This window comes from Carcharhinus amblyrhynchos, chromosome 9 (genome assembly GCF_965287045.1).
Source record: "Carcharhinus amblyrhynchos chromosome 9, sCarAmb.v2.hapA, whole genome shotgun sequence".
NCBI classification, from domain to species: domain Eukaryota; kingdom Metazoa; phylum Chordata; class Chondrichthyes; order Carcharhiniformes; family Carcharhinidae; genus Carcharhinus; species Carcharhinus amblyrhynchos.
In genome coordinates, this window is record NC_137332.1 from 6,141,933 (window position 1) to 6,161,926 (window position 19,994).

General features: G+C 46.7%; 1 protein-coding gene across 2 annotated transcripts in view; it reads left to right on the forward strand.

Moving 5' to 3' along the window:
* Nucleotides 1–19,994, forward strand: part of ttll7 (tubulin tyrosine ligase-like family, member 7) — a 145,015-nt gene that overhangs the window by 54,005 nt on the left and 71,016 nt on the right. For both annotated transcript variants that reach the window (XM_080196493.1, XM_080196491.1), the window contains 7 exons: nucleotides 274–432; nucleotides 1,606–1,700; nucleotides 7,555–7,702; nucleotides 7,798–7,871; nucleotides 11,691–11,826; nucleotides 15,870–15,956; nucleotides 17,299–17,467. In XM_080196493.1, the coding sequence (XP_080052619.1) occupies nucleotides 274–432; nucleotides 1,606–1,700; nucleotides 7,555–7,702; nucleotides 7,798–7,871; nucleotides 11,691–11,826; nucleotides 15,870–15,956; nucleotides 17,299–17,467 (868 nt within the window). The remainder of the gene's footprint in view (nucleotides 1–273; nucleotides 433–1,605; nucleotides 1,701–7,554; nucleotides 7,703–7,797; nucleotides 7,872–11,690; nucleotides 11,827–15,869; nucleotides 15,957–17,298; nucleotides 17,468–19,994) is intronic.

Below are 19,994 nucleotides of genomic sequence, written 5' to 3' on the forward strand. Positions count from 1 at the left end.
ACCAGGACCTGCTCTGGTGGAACGTAAATGATCTGATGACCAATATTTTGATGGAGAACAGGCAAGATCTCAGCAGCAATATCCCTCATGCAATATCAATAAAAGAGATTATCAACCGTTGTTGCATTCCTGGTTGTGGGATCATGCTGTGCTTAAATTGGCCCAAGAAAAACTTCAAAGGTACCTCTCACTGGTTACGAAGCATTTTGGGACATGCTGGGGTTGCTCTCTCAATGCAGTTTCTTTCTTTAATGGGACGTTCTTCTCTCCCAGGATCTAGTTGTGAAGACATTGATAGTGGCGGAACCTCATGTCCTGCATGCCTACCGCATGTGTCGACCTGGGCAGCACCCGGGCAGCAACAGTGTCTGTTTTGAAGTTCTGGGCTTTGACATTATTTTGGACAGGAAGTTGAAACCCTGGCTCCTGGAGGTGAGTGTACTTTCCCTCGCAGCTGCCTTCTGCATAGGGTTCATGTTCAACTCTGAGCCATCTGGATTGGAGGAGAGCCTGTTATTACTGAGCCGCGCCAACATATTTTCACTTCCGGTGGAAAACGCAATGTGAAAACATTCTCCCTGCTCCCCGTGCCTGCGTAGGTTTCGTCCACGTGCCCCAGTTTTCTCCCACAGTCCAAAGATGTATGGGTTAGGTTGATTGGCCATTCTAAATTAGCCCTTAGTGTCAGGGGGATTAAGAGGGTAAATATGTGGGGTTACGGGAATAGGGATGGGATTGCTGTCAGTGCAGACTTGATGGGCTGAATGGTCTCCTTCTGTACTGTGGGGATTCTATGAGTGGAGAAGCTGGAAAAACAACTTTTATTTAAGTTTAAAAAGGCCAATCTCCCTGCAGAACAACTGGGTGCCTCCTGTGGAACCCAGTTTGGGAAGCAATGTGCAAACAATGTCATTCCGAAATGTAGCCTTTACCAGGTGCTGCAGAGTATCTAAGTTTATATAAATGGGTGTATCCTTAAAAGAGAGGGTGAATGTTCCAGGCAAACTGACACTCTAGTCTAAAGATTCACACACCACTTTGTTTTAAACATTGCGACAGGACAGATTGGCCAAAACAAATTGGTGAATTAACCTTTTCAAACAGGTTTATAAAGTCATAAGGGTTTACAGCATGGAAACAGGCCCTTCGGCCCAACTTATCCATGCCACCCAGTTTTTACCACTATGCTAGTCCTGATTGCCCGCGTTTGGCCCATGTCCCGCTATACCCATCTTACCCATGTAGCTATCCAATTGCTTTTTAAAGGACAATATTGTACCTGACTCTACTCCTACCTCTGGAGGCTCATTTCAGACACTCACCCACCCTCTGTGTGAAAAAATTGTCCCTCTGGACAAATTTTGTATCTCTCCCCTCTCACTTTAAACCTGGTCCCACTAGTTTTAGCCTTGGGAAAAGATATTGACTATCTCGCTGATCTGTGCCCCTCATTATTTTATAGATCTCAATAAGGTCACCCCTCAGCTCCAGGGGCAAAAGTCACAGTTGAAATATTCAAGTACTATTTTTCACAACATGCTCTGAAATATTTTCTTTCCTTTCTTTTCTACCTCTCCCCCCCCCTCACCCCCCCACCCCACCCAGATTAACCGTGCTCCTAGCTTTGGAACAGATCAAAAGATAGACTTTGAAGTTAAGAAAGGAGTTCTGGTCCATGCACTGAAGCTACTTAACATACGGTAAGTTAAAACTAAAATTCAAAGCCAGGTAATAGCCTGAGCTGTGTTGATAGTTAAAAAAAGATGATTGGATTACTTTTGAAACAAGTGGCGGAATATTCTGGTCCCGCTGAAGTCAATGGGGAATTAAATGGATTTCCGCATGTCCCAGAGGAAACCAATCACAGGCCAAATGACTGGGTGAAGGATTCTAATTCCTGACATCTCAGAGACACAGAGAGAAGGCAGGATGAAAGACAGAAATTGAGAGGAAGATAGAGAGATGTTATTCTTCCTCATTGTAATTTGATTTTGTGCTGGTCTCCCTCAGTGTACCTGAACTGGCGCCGGTGACCCAGGCCTGATTCCCGGCTTGTGTCACTGTTCGTGTGGAGTTTGCACATTCTCCCCGTGCCTGCGTGGGTTTCCTCCGGCTGCTCCGGTTTCCTCTCACAGCCCAAAAGATGTGCAGGTTAGGTGAATTGGCCACGCTAACTTCTCCCTCAGTGTACCCGAACAGGCGCCAGAGTGTGGCGACTAGAGGATTTTCACAGTAACTTCGTTGCAGCGTTAATGTAAGCCTACTTGTGACACTAATAAATATTCGTTACTCTTCATAAAGACATATTTGGTAAGCGCTTTTGGGAAATCTTCTGAGATGACGAACAGAAACGCAAGTCTTCCGTTTCTTAAAAAACAAAGCAACCGTTTTTATTCCCAAGTGCAGTTCTTTACATTTGCTCAGATTTTTCAGACGTGGGCGACATGGTGGTATAATGGTTAGCGCTGTTACTTCACAGTGCCGGGGACCCGAGTTCGATTCTTGATTTGGGTCACTGTCTGCGCAGAGTCTGCGTGGATTTCCTCCGGGTGCTCTGGTTTCTTCCCACAGTCTGAAAGATGTGCATTGGCCGTGCTAAATTCTTCCTCAATGTACCCGAACAGGTGCTGGAGTGTGGCGATTAGGGGAGTTTCACAGTAACTTCATTGCAGTGTTAATGTAAGCCTACTAGGACACTAATAAATAAACTTTTAACTTAAAAGACTTTCTTTTTAAAACAACAAAAGGTTGAATTTTAAATGCAAATAACGTTTTTTGAGGGAAACTGATGGGGGGGAGGTAAAGTGTGAGGGGGAGAGGAGGGTGGGGACTGGTTGAGGCTTAATGAGTTGCAGCCTACTGCTACTGAGACCCAGAGGGGCAAATGGGATTGGGGGCATTATGGATGGAGAGTATGGGTCACTGAGTGACCGCTGAGCAAGTGGAAGGGAGGATGATAGGAAAGGGAGGTGGTTGTGGGAAGATTCATGAGTTGGTAGGATTGACATTGGGAGTTAGAGACTGGGGAGGGGTGGCGGGGAGCAGATATGTGCGGGTTCTTTGGGCAACATTTCCCTTGTCACACTCATCCAAAATGCAGCCAGTCATTCGTACAGCTTTATCTTTCACATTCCCCATTCCTCCAGCCCCAGAGGAAAAGACGAGAGAAGGCAAGTTAAGGATATAAAGTCACAAAATAGAGAGATGGAATGAGAGGAGGAAAGAAAGCATCATGAAGAGAGCAGAGAAAGGTTAAAAGAAAGAAGCTGAGACAGAGGGAGAGGTAGACGGAGCGAGAGACGGACAGAGGGAGAGAGCGAGAGACAGACAGAGGGAGAGAGCGAGAGACGGACAGAGGGAGAGAGCGAGAGACGGACAGAGGGAGAGAGCGAGAGACGGACAGAGGGAGAGAGCGGGACAGAAGAATACAGAGAAAAATGGAGAGCGACAGAAATAGACAGAGACAGAAATGGAGAGAAAATGAAAGAGAAATGGAGAGAAAACAAGAAAAAGAAATGGAGAGGTAAATTGTGAGAGAATGATCTTATTTTAAAACCTCCTGAGTGTGTAACCAATGGAAAATAACTACTAAAGTATTAAAAATATTTACCTATAAACACTTCCTGATTATGTAACTTTACTCTTAACCGTCCTGTTTCACATTTGTGTTGAGTTTTCCCAGTAAGAATTCCCATGCCAACATTTGCAATGGAAAGTAACCTATGTAAACATGTCACATTGTAATTGCACCCTCCAGCCATTGGCAGCACTGTAGCACCTCAGCTTTTCATCAACATGGTGTAATTACAGTACAGGAAAAGGCCATTCAAACCTTAACAAAACCTCCTCTTTCTAAAAATGGGTTGTCTCACCATCTTCATCTCTTCATTCATGGGAACCTTTGCCAATTGTCACATGATTCCATCTAAGACGTCATCACCAATGATGTTTCTTTGTAACATATTCCAGGTATCTCTGGAAGATAGGTTTTCCTGAATTCCATTCTTAAAATCACTGTGGAGAGATGTTTGCCACAGGTTTTCATCTTGCGCTCAGGAAGGCAAATTTCAAACAATCATAACTATTTATTCCACATTTTTTTTCCTCCTGCGCTATGAATTGTTGTGACCAACTGAGATTTGACATTCTTGGCATTTGATGAGTGCAAGATGGAAAACTTCGGCAGCATGTCTCTTTCAGCAAGATTCAAGTTCTGTGCTACCAGCCGATTTTTTTTTTCTGAAACCCTTTATAGTTCTGTCCCCTGATATTTGAATAATTTGCTTGGCTGTTCTTGTCCCAGACACCATGAGGAATACATAAGCTCTCTGCGGGTGATAAATCTCCATAAGAAAGAGGTTGCTGATTTACACTGATAGTGTGTGTGTGAGTTATTATTATCCGCCCTGGATACAATGGTCCACAGTAACTCCTCTTTCTGCAATCTCCAATAAAATTAGGAAGGATGAAAGACAGTCTGCTGTCTGATAGGGGATTTAGTGTAATTGATGAGAAACTAAGCTGACAGATACCAAGTCTGTTCTGCATCCAATATACTTTGCCCTGTCTCATTGAGCGCCATGCCAAACTGTTTCGGATTATAGAGCTGGTGGATGATGCACGACTCTATCAGACCGATCTCAGTGAAAGATGTGTTTTATGTGTAACCTGCTTACTCAGAAGCAGATATGTCACAGTGAATGGGGGCTATGCCACTCTCCTACAACCGTTCTTCCTGATCAGCACAGGGGGTGGCACAGTGGTTAGCACTGCTGCCTCAGAACGCTAGGGACCTGGGGACCGGCTCGGGTCACTGCCTGTGTGGAGTTTGCACGTTCTCCCCATGCCTGCGTGGGTTTCCTCCGGGTGCTCCGGTTTCCCTCACACAGTCCAGAAGATATGCTGGTTAGGCTGACTGGCCATTATACATTGCCCCAAGGTGTCAGGGGGACTGCAGAGTAAACGTCATGTAGGGAGAGAAAAGAGCTGATGTTTTTGAGTCCAGATGACCCTTTGTCAAAGCCTGATGTTGCCAGACCTGCTGAGATTTTCTCTTTTGGTTTCAGTTTCCAGCATCCGCGGTAATTTGCTTTTAAGCAGGGTAAACATGTTGGGTTACAGGGATAGGGATTGGATGGGATTGTTGTCGGTGCGGACTTGATGGGCCGAATGGCCTTTATCTGCACTGTGAGAATTCCACCCTGGGGAAAAGATTCTGACTATCCACTCTGTATATGCCCCTCATAATCTTGTGGACTTTTATCAGGTCGCCCCTCAACCTCCGTCGTTCTAGCGTGAACAAACTGAGTTTCTCCAACCTCTCCTTATTGCTGTTGCCCTCTACACCTGGTAAATCTTCTCCCTACCCTCTCCAAAGCCTCCACCTCTTTCTGGTAGTGTGACGACCAGAATTGAACACTGTATTCCAAGTGCGGCTTAACTAAGGTTCTATAAAGCTGCAACATGACTTGCCAATTTTTAAACTCAGTGCCCTGACCGATGAAGGCAAGCAGGCCGTATGCCTTCTTGACTACCTTCTCCACCGGCGTTGCCACTTTCAGTGACCTGTGTACCTGTAAACCCAGATCCCTTTGCCTATCAATACTCTTAAGGGTTCTGCCATTTACTGTATATTTCCTATCTGTATTAAACCTTCTAAAATGTCTGTCCTCACATTCTACATCTCACCACATTCCCCTGACTGATTCTTGTAAATCCTCTTCTTCTGTCTGTCCATTGGTGCCCATGCCATTAGCCCTGATGGTCTGCGATGCCCTCCCTCAGTTCCTCCACCTTTTTTATCTCCTTCGCTTCTATTAAGACTGGTGCTAAAACATGTATTTTTGACGCCTCCTATTTGCCCCGCCATATGGTTCGTTTTTGTCAACCATGCCTCAGTTGGTTGATCTGTGAGTTGCATGATTCTGGGTTTAAGCCCCCACTCTAGGACTTGAACACAAAAGTTGAGCTGACACTGAAGGAATACTGCATTGTTGGAGGATTTTCAAAAGATCCCAGACAGGAGGTGGGTAAAAAAATTAAAGGACATGGGACTGGGGGTGATGTACTGGTATGGATTAAGAATTGGTTAGAGAGTAGAAATAAATGGACCATTCTAAGCATGGTAAGATGTTCCTGCTAAGGTACCGATCGCAAGGATTACTGTTGGAACCAAAGCTGTTCACAATTTAGACATGCCATGTTTCCCATCTTCGCTGATGACACAAAGCTTGGTAGGAATGTGAGCTGTGAGGAGGATGTAAGGAGGCTCCAATGGGATTTGGACAGACTAAATGAATGAGCAAGAATTTGGCAGATGGAATATAATGAGAATCCAAGATGTGCAGGTTGGGTTGATTGGACGTGCTAAATTAACCCTTCATGTCCAGGGATGTGATAGGTTAGAGGGATTAGCAGGGTAACTAAGCAGGGATAGGGTGGGATTGGTATCGCTGCAGACCCGATGGACTGAATGGCCTCTTTCTGCACTGTAGGGGTTTTCTGATTCTATGAATCAATGTGAAATTATCCTCTTTGGTAGAAAAAGCAAAAACGCAGAGTATATCTTAAGCGGTGAGAGAATGACAAGTGTTGATGTTCCAGTGGACCTGGGTGTCCTTGTTCGTGAGTGACTAATACCGAGCATGCAGATACACCAAGCCTTCATCGACCAGGGCATTGAGTTTAAAAATTGGCAAGTCATGTTGCAGCTTTATAGAACCTTAGTTAAGCCGCACTTGGAATACAGTGTTCAATTCTGGTCGCCACACTACCAGAAAGAGGTGGAGGCTTTGGAGAGGGTACAGAAAAGATTTACCTGGTATAGAGGGCAATAGCAATAAGGAGAGGTTGGAGAAACTTGGTTTGTTCACACGAGAACGACGGAAGGTAAATGTAGGTTGGCTTTCATCAGAAGGGGATTGAGTACAGGGGTAAAGATGCCTTGCTGCAATTGTTTAAACCTTAACTGGGGTATTTTGTCCAGTGTTGATCTCCTTATCTAAGGAAGGATGTATTTGCCGGAGAAACTGTGAAGCATTTTTACAGAATGGCACTAAGCCCTGGCGAACGCTTTCCTCTCCTGTGTGAATATTCCCCCGTGTTATCAGATCTTCCCTCCCTGAGCTAGAGGCACCGCGACTAATTGTGAAAGCTTTATCATCACCCCAACCAGCAGAGAATTGACTTGTGTTTTCCTAGGACTGCAGTGCACTGTTACTCAGATCCTCAGGCCATCAGTGAAGCTGCGTCGAATCATTATGGAGAGTGTTAGTTAGCATTACGGTGCTGTTTGAACTCTTTAAGACCTTCACTGAGCGTCTGCGCTTGGGGAGATTGATTAAAGACTCCACAGCTTCCCGGTTGAGTACTAAGCTATTGTCCCTAATTGATTGTCCAATTCAATAAGGTGAACAAAATGTTAGTCTGGAAACGTGTAGGTAGATCGATGATGTGGGGAGCAGATGCAGCGTGCACTCTTTGTTTCTCTGATTGTGTCCACTTTGCTTTCATCTTTTCCGTGTGCCAACAGTTGGGTGTGTTTCTCTGTTCCAGCACGAGCGACCGGCGGAAGAACCTGGTGCAGCAGAAAGCCGAAGCCCAGAGGAGGCTGTACGGGCAAGGGTCGGTGAAGAGGTTGTCGGCTGGGTCCTCGGAGTGGGAGAAACAGCGCCACTCGCTGGAGAGGAGGAGGGAGGAGCTGGTAAGCAGCCACCTGCCTCCCGATTGGAAGCCCTGTTATTGACCGAGATGTCTGTTCCATATTTAAAACTCGTTTTCTCTCTCCCGAACTCGTAGAAAGAGAGACTGGTGCAAGTCCGCAAGCGGATTTCGAGGGAAGAGCACGAAAATCAAAACTTGGGTAACTACAGGTAAAAGAAAACTAACCTTTACGTCATTGATGGGAAAAAGATGCATTGAGGATCCATTACCAGAGTTTGCTAACAGAAATTGTTAGCTCACAGATACCAGTATATGAACATACGGGTTAGGAGTAGTAGGCCACTCGGTCCCTCGATTCCATTTCAGCATTCAACGTGATCATGGCTGATCCAACTGTACCTCCCACCTAGCCTGGAATTGGAAAGGGTGCAGAGGAGGTTTGCCAGCATGTTGCCTGGTATGGTGGGAAGGTCTTATGAGGAAAGGCTGAGGGACTTGAGGTTATTTTCATTAGAGAGAAGAAGGTCACAAGGTGACTTAATTGAGAACATACAAGATGATCAGAGGATTGGATAGGGTGGACAGTGAGAGTCTTTTTCCTCGGATGGTGACGGCTAACACGAGGGGACATAGCTTTAAATTGAGGGGTGGTAGTTACAGGACGGATGTCAGAGGTAGATTCTTTACTCAGAGGGTGGTAAGGGTGTGGAATGCCCTGCCTGCAGCAGTTGTGGACTCGCCAACTTTAAGGGCGTTCAAATGGTCAGTGGATAGGCACATGGATAACATTGGAATAGCTTAGGTTAGAGGATCATTAGATTGGTCCCACTGGTCGGCGCAACATCGAGGGCCGAAGGGCCTGTACTGCGCTGTAATGTTCTATGTTCTAGCCAACCTTTCACCCCCTTGTTTATCAAGAATCTATCTATCTCTGCTTCGAAAGCATTTCAGGAGTCGGCATCCACTGCCTTTTAAGGAAGGTAGAGGAACCCGATAGAGGTTTACAAGATTATGAGTGGCATGAACAGAGTGGACAGTCAGATACCCTTTCCTAGGATAGAAATGTCAAGTACTAGGGGACAGAGGTTGAAGGTGCTTGGGAAAGAGTTTATAGGAGATGTGCGAGGCAAGTTTTTTTACACAGAGGGTAGTAAATGTCTGGAACGTAATGCCTGGTGAGGTGGTGGGAGCAGATACGATAGTGTTATTTAAGGAGCAACTAGACAAATACATGAATAGGATGGAAGGATATGGACTCCGTAAAACGTAGTTTTAGTTTAGGCAGACGTCATGATCGACGCAGGCTTGGAGGGCCGAAGGGCCTGTTCTGTGCTGCTTGTTCTTTGTTGAAGAGAGTTCCAAAGACTCTCAAACTCTGAGAGATAAAAGATCTCCTCCCCCCCGTCCTAATAATCAACCCCTTACTTTTAAACAGTGACTTCCTGATTCTAGATTCTCCCACTCGAGGAAACATTTCCACGTGCGTCCTATGTAAACCCCTCGGGATCTTCTATGTTTCAATCTAGTCACCTCTTAACTCTTCTAAACTCCAGTGAATCCAAGCCTGGCCTGTCCAGCCTTTCCTCTCACTGCCTATTCCAGGCGTTAGTCTGGTAAACCTGCTCTGAGCTGCTTCCAGTGGATTTACATCTTACCTTAAACAAGGAGACCAATACTGTACACAGTAATCCAGGTGTGGCCTCACTAATAACTAAGTGATGTGTAACCCCCCCTACTTTTATATTCAATTCTCCTTGCAATAGACAATAACATTCTATTTAGCTTTCTTAATTATTTACTGTACCTTTTGTGATTCATGCACTAGGACATCCAGATCCCTTTAAATCTCAAGGTTTCTGCACTTTCTTACTATTTAAATAATATGCTTTTTTAAATTTGACTTGGTAGGCGGCATGGTAGCACAGTGGTTAGCACTGCTGCCTCACAGCGCCAGGGACTGGGGTGTGATTCCTGGCTTGGGTCACTGTCAGTGTGGACTCTGCACATTCTCCCTGGGTCTGCGTGGGTTTCCTCCAGGTGCTCTGGTTTCTATCCACAGTCCAAAGATGTGTGGGTTAGGTGCATTGGCCATGCTAAATTGTCCCTTAGTGTACCCAAACAGGCACCGGAATGTAGTGCCTATGGGATTTCCAAAGTAACTTCACTGCAGTGTTAATGTAAGCCTTACTTGTGACTAATAGATAAACAAAGTGGACAATTTTCCCACATTATGTTCCTTTTGCTAGATACTTGCCCACTCACTTAACCTATCCATCTCCCTTTGTAGCCTCCCTACGCCCTTTTCACAACTTAGTTTGCTATCTGCCTTTAGAATCACAGAATCCCTACAGTGCAGAAGGGGGCCATTTGGCCTATTGGGTCTGTACCAACTCTCCGATAGAGCATCCTTCCCAATCCGTATCCTTGTAACCACGTGTATGTATCCCTCTATTCCCCCTAACCTAAACAGCTTTGGACACTAAGGGGCAATTTAGCGTGGCCAATCCATCTAACCTGCACAACTTTGGACTGTGGGAGGAAACCGGAGCACCCGGAGGAAACTCACGCTGGCACGGGGAGAATGTGCAAACTCCACACAGACAGTGTCCCGAGCCGGGAATCGAACCTGGTCCCATTTGCACACAGCAAACTCCCACAAACAGCAATGTGTTCAAGAGAAGATAATCAGGGTTTCTTTGTGATCAAAGGGATAAATTTCAGGTAGCAATCACTACCCTGCTGTCCTTTGAAGTCGTGCTATGAGATTGTTTATATCTGCCTGGGAAGAGTCAGAGCCTCAGCTCAGCACCCGATCGGAAAGTGAGCGACTCTGATAGCGCAGCACTCCTTCAGAGTTGTACTGGAGTGTCAGAATTATAGAATCCACGGTGCAGAAGGAGGCCATTTGGCCCATCAGGCCTGCACCGACAACAATTCCACCCAGGTCCCATCTCTGTAGCTCCACTTATTTACCCTTCTAGTCTTCCTGACTCAGCGGAGCAATTTAACTTGACCAAACAACCTAATCTGCACATCATTGCTCTGTGGGAGGAAACCGGAGCACGTGGAGGAAGCCCACGCAGAGACGGGGAGAACGTGCAAACTCCACACAGACTGTGACCTGTGGCCAGAATTGAACTTGGGTCCCTGGCGCTGTGAGGTAGCAGCGCTAACCACTGTGCCACTGTTGCCACCCTTGATTTTTGTGCTTGTGTCTTTTGGAGTGGGATTTGAATCTGGACAGTAATATTGAGCTATCAAATCAGACCTTAAAAGCTTCCAAATCCTTCATGCCAACCACAATAAGTTAAAGCAAATTTAACAATCGGGGTAAAGAATGACTGTGGGCCAGATTTTCCAGTTTTTCCGACTGGCAGGATTTTCCGGTCCTTCCTGCCGGCAGGGTCTTCCGATCCTGCTGAAGGTGGACCCCCCCCCCCCGGTGTGGGATCCCCAGTGGCGGGATGGGTGAGTCATGCAAAGGACATTGGCGGGTCCGGACATCGGCGGGTCTGGAAGATCTCAACAGCAGCTAATGACAAACCGCCATCATCGTCGGAAAACATGCCGCGGCGGGGAAGGGGCTGGAAAATCCCACCTGCAACACTCGTGGATTCGCCAAGGTTAAGGGCATTCAAATGGACATTGGATAAACATATGGATGATGTTGGAATGGTGTAGGTTAGATGGGTTTTAGGTTGGTTTCACAGGCTGTTGCAACATCGAGGGCCGAAGGGCCTGTACTGCCGCTGTAATGTTCTATGTTCTATGTAGCTGTGCACTACGAGGAACTTGCCACTATTTATTGGGGCTTCATGAGAGTCCTCCAATATTCATTGGTCCCCTCCCCAGCAGAAATGTGTCGGTGAAAGATTTGCAATGTAATGGGAGAAAGGGTTAATTGGATTGTTCTGTCAAAGAGCTGGCCCAAGCATGATGGGCCGAATGGTCTTCTTCTCTGTTGTTTCATTCTGTGACTCTGTTTTCTGAAGAGCAACCATGTTTTCTCTGCTTCCCTGTCCACCCAGACGGATCTACCCTCCCGACGATAAGCAGTTGCTGGAGAAGTATGAAAGTCTGATATGTGTCGCCTTCCAGACCTTCCTCGCTGGGAGAGCTGCCTCGCTCCAGAAAGAACTCAGCAACCCACTGAATCACATGAAGGTATTGACCACAAGAGCCATTCGATTGAGACAAGTTAAGAGAATCCTGAGGGGTGAATTAAACATAGAAAGTAAAAGTCATTTGGCCCTTCAAGCCTGCTTCACCGTTCACCTTGATTTTGGCTGATCTTTGTATTCAATATCCTGATCCCCCCTTCCTTCCGTATCCCTTGATCCTATTGTCCCAAGAGCTATATCTAATTTCTTCTTGAAATCAGACAATGTTTTGGCCTCAGCTACATTCTGTGGTAGTGAATTCCACATTCTCTGGGTGAAGAAATTTCTCCTCACCTCAGTTCTAAAAGGTTTATCCCTTATCCTCAAACTATGACCCCTAGTTCTGGACTCCCCCACCATCGGGAACATTCTTTCTGAATCTGCCCTGTCTAATCCTGTTAGAATTTTACAAGTTTCTCTGAGATCCCATCTCAGTTTTCTAAACTCAAGTGAATATAATCCTAACTGACTGAGTCTCTCCTCATATTATAGACCTGCCATCCCAGGAATCAGCCTGGTAAACCTTCGCTGCACTCCCTCTACAGCAAGGACATCCTTCCTCAGATAAGGACACCAAAGTTGATGGAGGTCTTTCAATAGGATAAATGTAGAAATGGTTTCATGTGTCGTCGATTGAGGTCCTTAACTATATGAAAGTCATCAATAGATACAAATAAGAAATTGAAGGAAAAGCTTGAGAAACTAATTACCTTATTGGATTCATTAGTGACAACCTCATATTTAAGGCCCTCAACTCCCCCGTAAGCATAGAAACATAGTACAGTACAGCACAGTACAGGCCCTTCGGCCCTCAATGTTGTGCCGAGCTGTGTCTAAACCCAAGATCCAGCTATCCCACTGCCTATCATTCTGATGTGCTCCATGTGCCTATCTAATGACCAATAAGTTCCTAGTGTCCGACTATCACAGCAGGCAGTACATTCCACACCCCAACCACTCTCTGAGTAAAGAACCTACCTCGGACATCCCTCCTATATCTCCCACCATGAACCTTATAGTTATGCCCTTTAGTAGCAGCTACATCCACCCGAGGAAATAGTCTCTGCATGTCCACTCTATCTATCCCCCTCATCAACTTATAAACCTCTATTAAGTCGCCTCTCATCCTCCTCCACTCTAAAGAGAAAAGCCCCAGCTCCCTCAACCTTTCTTCATAAGACCTACCCTCCAAACCAGGCAGCATCCTGGTAAATCTCCTCTGCACCCTCTCCAATGCTTCCACATCCTTGTTATAGTGAGGTGACCTGAACGGCGCACAATATTTCAAATGTGGTCTCACCAAGGTCCAGTACAGTTACAGCAAGTGGAGACATCTTCTCTACATCTACAATTTTAAACTTTCCCATCACCCTAAGGACCATTATCAGGTGACCCTTCGATCTTCATTCTTCTAGTTTTCAATTTTTTCCAATAGACGGAGCCCCTCAGCTTTCACATCATCTTAGTAAACCATTCCTGCAACTTCTCCAGTGTCCCTGCTTTCATTTTGTAATGTGGAGACCAGAACTGTTCACCGTACTCCCGAGTGTGGTTCAATCAGCCCCATAACGTAACCTTTTTTTAAACAATTCAGTCTCTGTGAGAGTGGGGAATGAGGAGGGCTTTGCATCTGAGGTGCCAAACTGGCAAGCCATGGTGGGGGAGAAACCCTTTCTCTCTTTACTCTGTGGAATTCTCTACCCCAGCGAGCAGTGGGCCATTGAATGCATCCAAGGTCGAGTTAGACAGATTTTCCATCGACAAAGCACTCAGGGGTTGTGGGGGCGAAGACAAGAAAGTGGCGTTAAGACCACAATCAACTCATCCACGATTTTATTGAATCGCCTATGACTGCTGCAGAGTGCTACATTCCTTAGTTTCCATCCCCTTCCCTTTTGTAAGTCAAGGGTTAACATCAGGAGCACCTGATAGCGATGTGCCGTCTTTTGTTTGACTTGTCTGCCCCAGTGGCAGGGTCCCGCCGGGGAGGTCTACTCCAGCGGGCTGGCCCTCAGAGACTGTGATTTGGCAGGAAACAGAAGTACAACTTTGTGTCCAATTACTGAGATGTACGTAGATCGGTAAATAAGCAAGAATAGTTTCTGCAAGTATTAACAGTCTATGGTAATATTGTTCAGATAAGAGACAAACCATAAGAAAACATGCAAAATACTGCGGATGCTGGAATCTGAAACAAAAATGGAAAGATCCTGGAAAATCTCAGCAGGTCTGGCAGCATCTATGGAGAGAGAATAGAGCCAATGTTTCGAGCCTGGATGATCCTTGGTTAGGGCTCTGGGTCTGACTTTTCAAAATGAAACACCTCACACTTATCTGTATTGAAATCCATTTGCCAATCCTGGGCCCACTTCCCCAACTGATCAATACTCCCCTGTAATTTTTCATAACCTTCTTCGCTACCAAGGTTAAGTCTATAAGTTGTTGGTGAGGGGTTAAGGTGTGTTGGGAGGTCGGGGGTGGGATGTCGGTGGTACAATGGGTGGGGGGGTGGTGATGGTAAGATGAGTCAGGAAAAATAGGGTTCTTAACAGGGATTGGGAAGGTAGTCGAGGGGTAGGATGTGGCTAGAGGGATGAGTGGACTTGGAGCGATGGTGAGAATGGTGGTTGGGTATTGGAAGCTTAATCTGAGCATTGGCGGATAGTTGGAAGATTAGTGTCTTGAGGGGATAGTCGGGGGATAGGGTGTAGTTGGGGGGATCAAGAGGGTAGTTGGGGGTGAGGAATATTCAGGGGGCAAAGAGTGTAGTAGGGTGGGAGTATTGGGGGGCAGGAAGGTAAATGAGCTGGGAGGTATTTGGAGGGCCAGGCGGATAACTGGAATAGTGAGTATTGTGGGGGGGGGGTTGGTCAGGAGGGTAAATGGGGTCTAGAGTCTTGGAGGGGGTCAGAAGGGTGAACTGGGTGGGGATACCTGGGGAGTCCGGAGGGTAGTTGGAGGTGGTGGGTATTTGGGAGCCTAGGGAGTAGTCAGTGCAGTGAGGGACAGACATTTGTCGGGTGATCGATGGAAGTGGGGGGAGGGTGGAAGGAGGGGGTGAGGAGGGGGGTGTGGAGTGAAGTCAGCGGATCTCCTGCAGGATTGGGCAGGGAGGGGGGGAGAGAGGAGGTGGGTTGCTTAGCTACCCAAGAGTTCAGAATCACAGAATTGACGCAAAAGGAGGCCATTTGGCCCATCATGTCTGCACTGCCTTCAAACAAGCATCATGACTCAGTGTCATTCCCTTGCCTTTTCCCCGCACCCCTGCACAATGCTTCGATTCAAATAATCACCTAATTCCCTCTTGAATATCTCGATTGAACCTGGCTCCACCGCACTTCCAGGCAGCGCATCCCAGACCCGAACCACTCGCTGTGTGAAAAATGAGCATCTTTTCCAAATTGCTTTCAATCTGTGCCCTCTGGTTCTTGATCATTTTACAAGTGGGTACAGTTTCTCCCGATCGACTCTGTCTGCCCCGCTCCTCGAGCGCTGTGAGCTTTGCATCTACAAGGAGCAGTGTTGTGAGACTTCTTACTGTAACTTTTCCTGATTAACTTCTGCAGAGAGAACTGGAACTATCTGAAGTCTCTGAGTGAAATTGGGTTATCCGATTGGTCCCAGTTCAGAGAATTATCCAGGGGAACTTTGAACTTCCTTGATAATTCCAGAGCAGTCCTTTCTAAGGGCATCTCAGGGGGGTCCCCAAAGCATTTTCTGGGGTACATCCATTGTGCCGAGTGGTGTGGGTGGATGGAAAAGAAATGTAATGGTCGGTAGTTGACAATAGTGCCACACAGTTAACTGAAAAGAGGGAAAGGGGTTATGACTTAGACGTCCGCATTAGATTCAGTCTCCAAAGCCAGTCAACCGGCTGACTGCTAGCCCCTCAGAGAGCGGGAAAGTGGAACTGATCCACTTCAGATCAGCCATGATCTTATTGAATGGCGGGGCAGGCTCGAAGGGCTAGATGGCCTACTCCTGCTCCTATTTCTTATGTTCTTATGTTAGTGAATGATAGAAACACTCATGTCAAACTTTCTAAAGGAGGAAGACATCTTGGACCTCCTGGAGCAGTGTGAAGTGGACGATGAGAAGCTCCTCGGGAAACCACCTCGTCAGAGGGGACCAAAGGTATGAACTCAGCGACGAAGCAACCGTCAGTCAGCGCTCGCTTTCACTAAAGCGTTTTAAGCCCAGGTGGCGGGCATATTGATTTAAATCACCAATGGTTGAATTGCTATAAATATCACAGACTGAATTTTACACTCCCTGGAGGGTGGTTTGGCAGTGGGTAAGGGCGATCTAACAGTAAGCGTGATGCCAAGGGCACCTTTCCTGCTTCCTAGTCGCCAACCACCAACCCCACCAGAATTGTACAGGCAGCAGGGGAGGCGTCAGGTGGCTGGTCCACCTTTGGGCCAATTAAAGCCCTTTATGGGCTCTGTCCACCCTTTCAGATGCAGTGGACAGAGGAGGGAGCCAGATTCGAAAGCTGTCGGGTCTCACTCATAGAATCATAGAATCCCTACAGTACAGAAGAAGGGCATTCAGCCCATTAAGTCTGCACTGACCACAATCCTACCCAGGCCCTATCTCCGTCACCCCATGTATTTACACGGCTAGTTCCCCCTGATGCTGAGGACCAATTTAGCATGGCCAATCCACTGAACCTGCATATCTTTGGAGTGATGTGGAGATGCCGGCGTTGGACGGGGGTGCACACAGTAAGAAGTCTCACAACATTAGGTTAAAGTCCAACAGATTTATTTGATAGCAGGAGCTTTCGAGTGTTCATTCACCTGATGAAGGAGCAACGCTCCACAAGCTTGTGCTACCAAATAAGCCTGTTGGACTTTAACCTGGTGTTGTGAGACTTCTTACTGCATCTTTGGACTGTGGGAGCAAACCGGAGCATCCGGAGGAAACCCATGCAGAGTTGGGGAGAATGCGCAAACTCCACACAGATAGTGATCTGAGCCAGAATTGAACCCGGGTCCCTGGCGCTGTAAGACAGCAGTGCCAACCACTGTGCCACCATGTCACCCCAGGCCGAACTCACTGCCGGGAGTTACTGGTGGGAAAGGGCGTGAACATCTCCTCGATACATCAGAGACTCCACAAGTTTTGTTCTCTGGGCCAGTGCGCCCCTGCCACCAGCCCCTAAGCACATCACCATCCTCTCCCATCCCTCTCCTGATCCTGCCAGGAATTCCCTAAGCGTAGCTCTCCATCCAGCTCCAGCGATGATCGGGATGGAATTTTACCAGCACATCTGCCTGAGATTCGGACAATCCCGCCTGAGGCCAATGGAGAATGCCCCTGGGATCGGGATGGACGTGTCGGTAAAATTCCAACCCTGGTGGCTAAGTGTGGGCCAAGACAGAGAGCCAGGAAGTGGGGCAGCGCTTGTTTTTGTGTGTTATCAGAAAGCCTTGCTGGTTAAAAAGGTCACAATTGTTTGTTTGTCCCGCAGCAACTGTTCTCAATGCCGGAGGCCATTGAGCCTTCCCCGAGGAAGTATGATGTTAGTAGCAGTAGCGGCAACAGCAGCTGCAGTTCGGACTCAGAGGACGAGCAGCTAAGAGATAAAAAAATAATGTACGTTCGAAAAAGGAGGGAGTATGAATCTCCGGAACGGCCAGGTAAGTTTCCCATTGCGCTCACATTGACTGGGATCTCCCTCAAATAAACACCAGCTGTGTTACAAGGTCGAGAAAACTCCAGTCGCTGAAAAGAGAGACATGTTGTCGAAGCTTTTCTTTTTGGACTCATCAGAATTTTATATCAATCTTTACGACAGGACAAAAGATTGTTGATTGTTTGGCAAGTCAGGATTGGTTAACTGGAGTGTTGCCATGGCGAAGGCAATAGGGAACCATAGGGTCCCCAAGCTGTTGGGTAACTCCAAAAAGATGCAAGGCTTAGACATATTCCTCTTGTTTGCAGATTATAGGCCTTTGTGGATAACTGTGTGTCAAATCTCACAAAAGTAAGTTACCCACCTTCCCAGCTCGACTGATTTTGTTGCAATGGGTGAGATTTTTCTCCTTCTCCACGGCGCCTTTGGCAGCGGCAGCTGGCAATGCGCCGCTCACTGGCGGCAGGATCATATGGTCCCGCCATTATCAACGGTGTTTCCCAATGGACACATCTCTCACTGCCAGGAAACCCGCAGTGAGGGGTATGCCAATGGCAGGACAGTAACATCCCGCCCATGTAAACGGGGGCAAGATTTTGGCAATCGTTAGCGTGGCTATTAGCGCACTCAGGATTGTACAACAAGTGCTGCCCAATCACAGATTCCCAGAGGACATTTCGCTTTGAGTTTTGCAAGCAGGGGCTAGTTGAGTACACTTATTGGTTCCATTTGTCAACTGATTGTCTGCTGTTTGTGATCTCTGTTTCAATTAGCGGGACAGGCAAATGAGATTCGGGCCTCAGCACAAGTTCCAATGCCTGCCATAGACCAAACCATTGACCGAGAAGTCCCTTGGTTATGGGACTATGATTTAACACATGTTTCTCTTGTTCTCATCTTTCCTACTTTTTCAAAATGACCCTGGATTTGCCATAATAATTGTGTTCTTCCCTGAACCATGACCCATTCCTCATTGTATGTACAGGTGTGACCATGGAACTCAGTCCTTGGCTATGAATCCACTTGGATTTCTACTTGGAGGGGTCGGCTCCATCTCTTGTCTTACCTGCACTTTCTCCAAAGTTTCTGCTGACGTGATGGCAGGAGATCTGTTTCAGGAATAACTAGCTATGGAAACAGACAAAGGTCTGCCTTAATGCACAACTAGGTGTGTGAGGAGAATTGGAATTGTAACTCAATGGCGCAGTTCAACGGCGCCATCCACCGTCATATATCTTTGAAGGGGGGTAGGAGATATGGAAAGGATCTTGGGCTTAGCAAATAAGAGTATTCAGTCCAAAAGCAGAGAAGTTATGCTGAATCTTTAGAAGACACCAGTTGGGGCACAACTAGAGTATTGCATCCAGTTCTGATCACCACGCTTTTATAAGGATGTAAGAGTTTTTGAGAGGGCTCAGAGGAGATTTACCAGAATGGTTCCAGGGCTGAGGGATATTAACCACAAGGTTATGTTGGAGAAAATGCAATTTTCCTTCTCGGAGCAAAGGAGATGGAGGGAAGATTTGAGAGACGTCTACAAGATTATGCCAAGGTTCAGACAAGGTAGACAAAAGCTGTTGCCATGAGCTGATCATACAAAGATGAAGGGGACATGGATTTAAGGGTTTTGACAAGAGTTATGGGGGAGAATGTGAGGAAGTATCTTTTAACACAGTGAGAAGCAATGACCTGGAGCTTGCTGCCTACAAGGCTGGTCTAAACAGACTCGATCAATGGTTTCAAAAGTTTAAAGTTTATTTATTAGTGTCACAAGTAGGTTTACATTAACACTGCAATGAAGTTGCTATGAAAATCCTCCAGTTGCCACACTCGGGCACCTGTTCGGGTACACTGAGGGAGAATCAAAGGAAATTGGATGGGGATTTGCGAGAAATAGAATTGCAAGGATAAGGAGGGACTTGACACAGGGAATGTAGAATCCTTACAGTGCAGAACGAGGCCATTCGGCCCATTGAGCCTGCATCAGCAACAATCTCACCCAGGCCCCGCCCCCGCAACCCCACATATTTATCCCGCTACTCCCCCTAACACTGAGGGGCCATTTAGCAAGGCCAATCAGCCTAACCTGCACACTTCTGGACCTGGAGGAAACCCACGCAGACACGGGGAGAATGTGCAAATGCCACACAGAGAGTGACCCGAGGCCGGAATTGAATCTGAGTCCCTGGCACCGTGGGGCAGCTCTAAGGAGAGCTGGCATTGATCCGAATGGCCACCTCCCTTGCAGGAATGGCTCTGACATCTAACCCAACAGTGCAGATGTTAATCATGAACAACATTGTATATTGCTAGGAAATGGTGAAATATTAACCGTGCAAACACTCCAGCATTAGAAACCAGGATAGACTATTCATCTCTCCAAACCCATTTCACATGCAGTTAGATTGTAACTGATCTGTCTCTGTTATCCTGCTTTGGTATTGGGTCCATGGCCCCAGTAAACAGCATTGCTCAAACAAAATAGATCCGGATTTATAAATCTTTATTTCGTATCCCCTCACACTGAACAT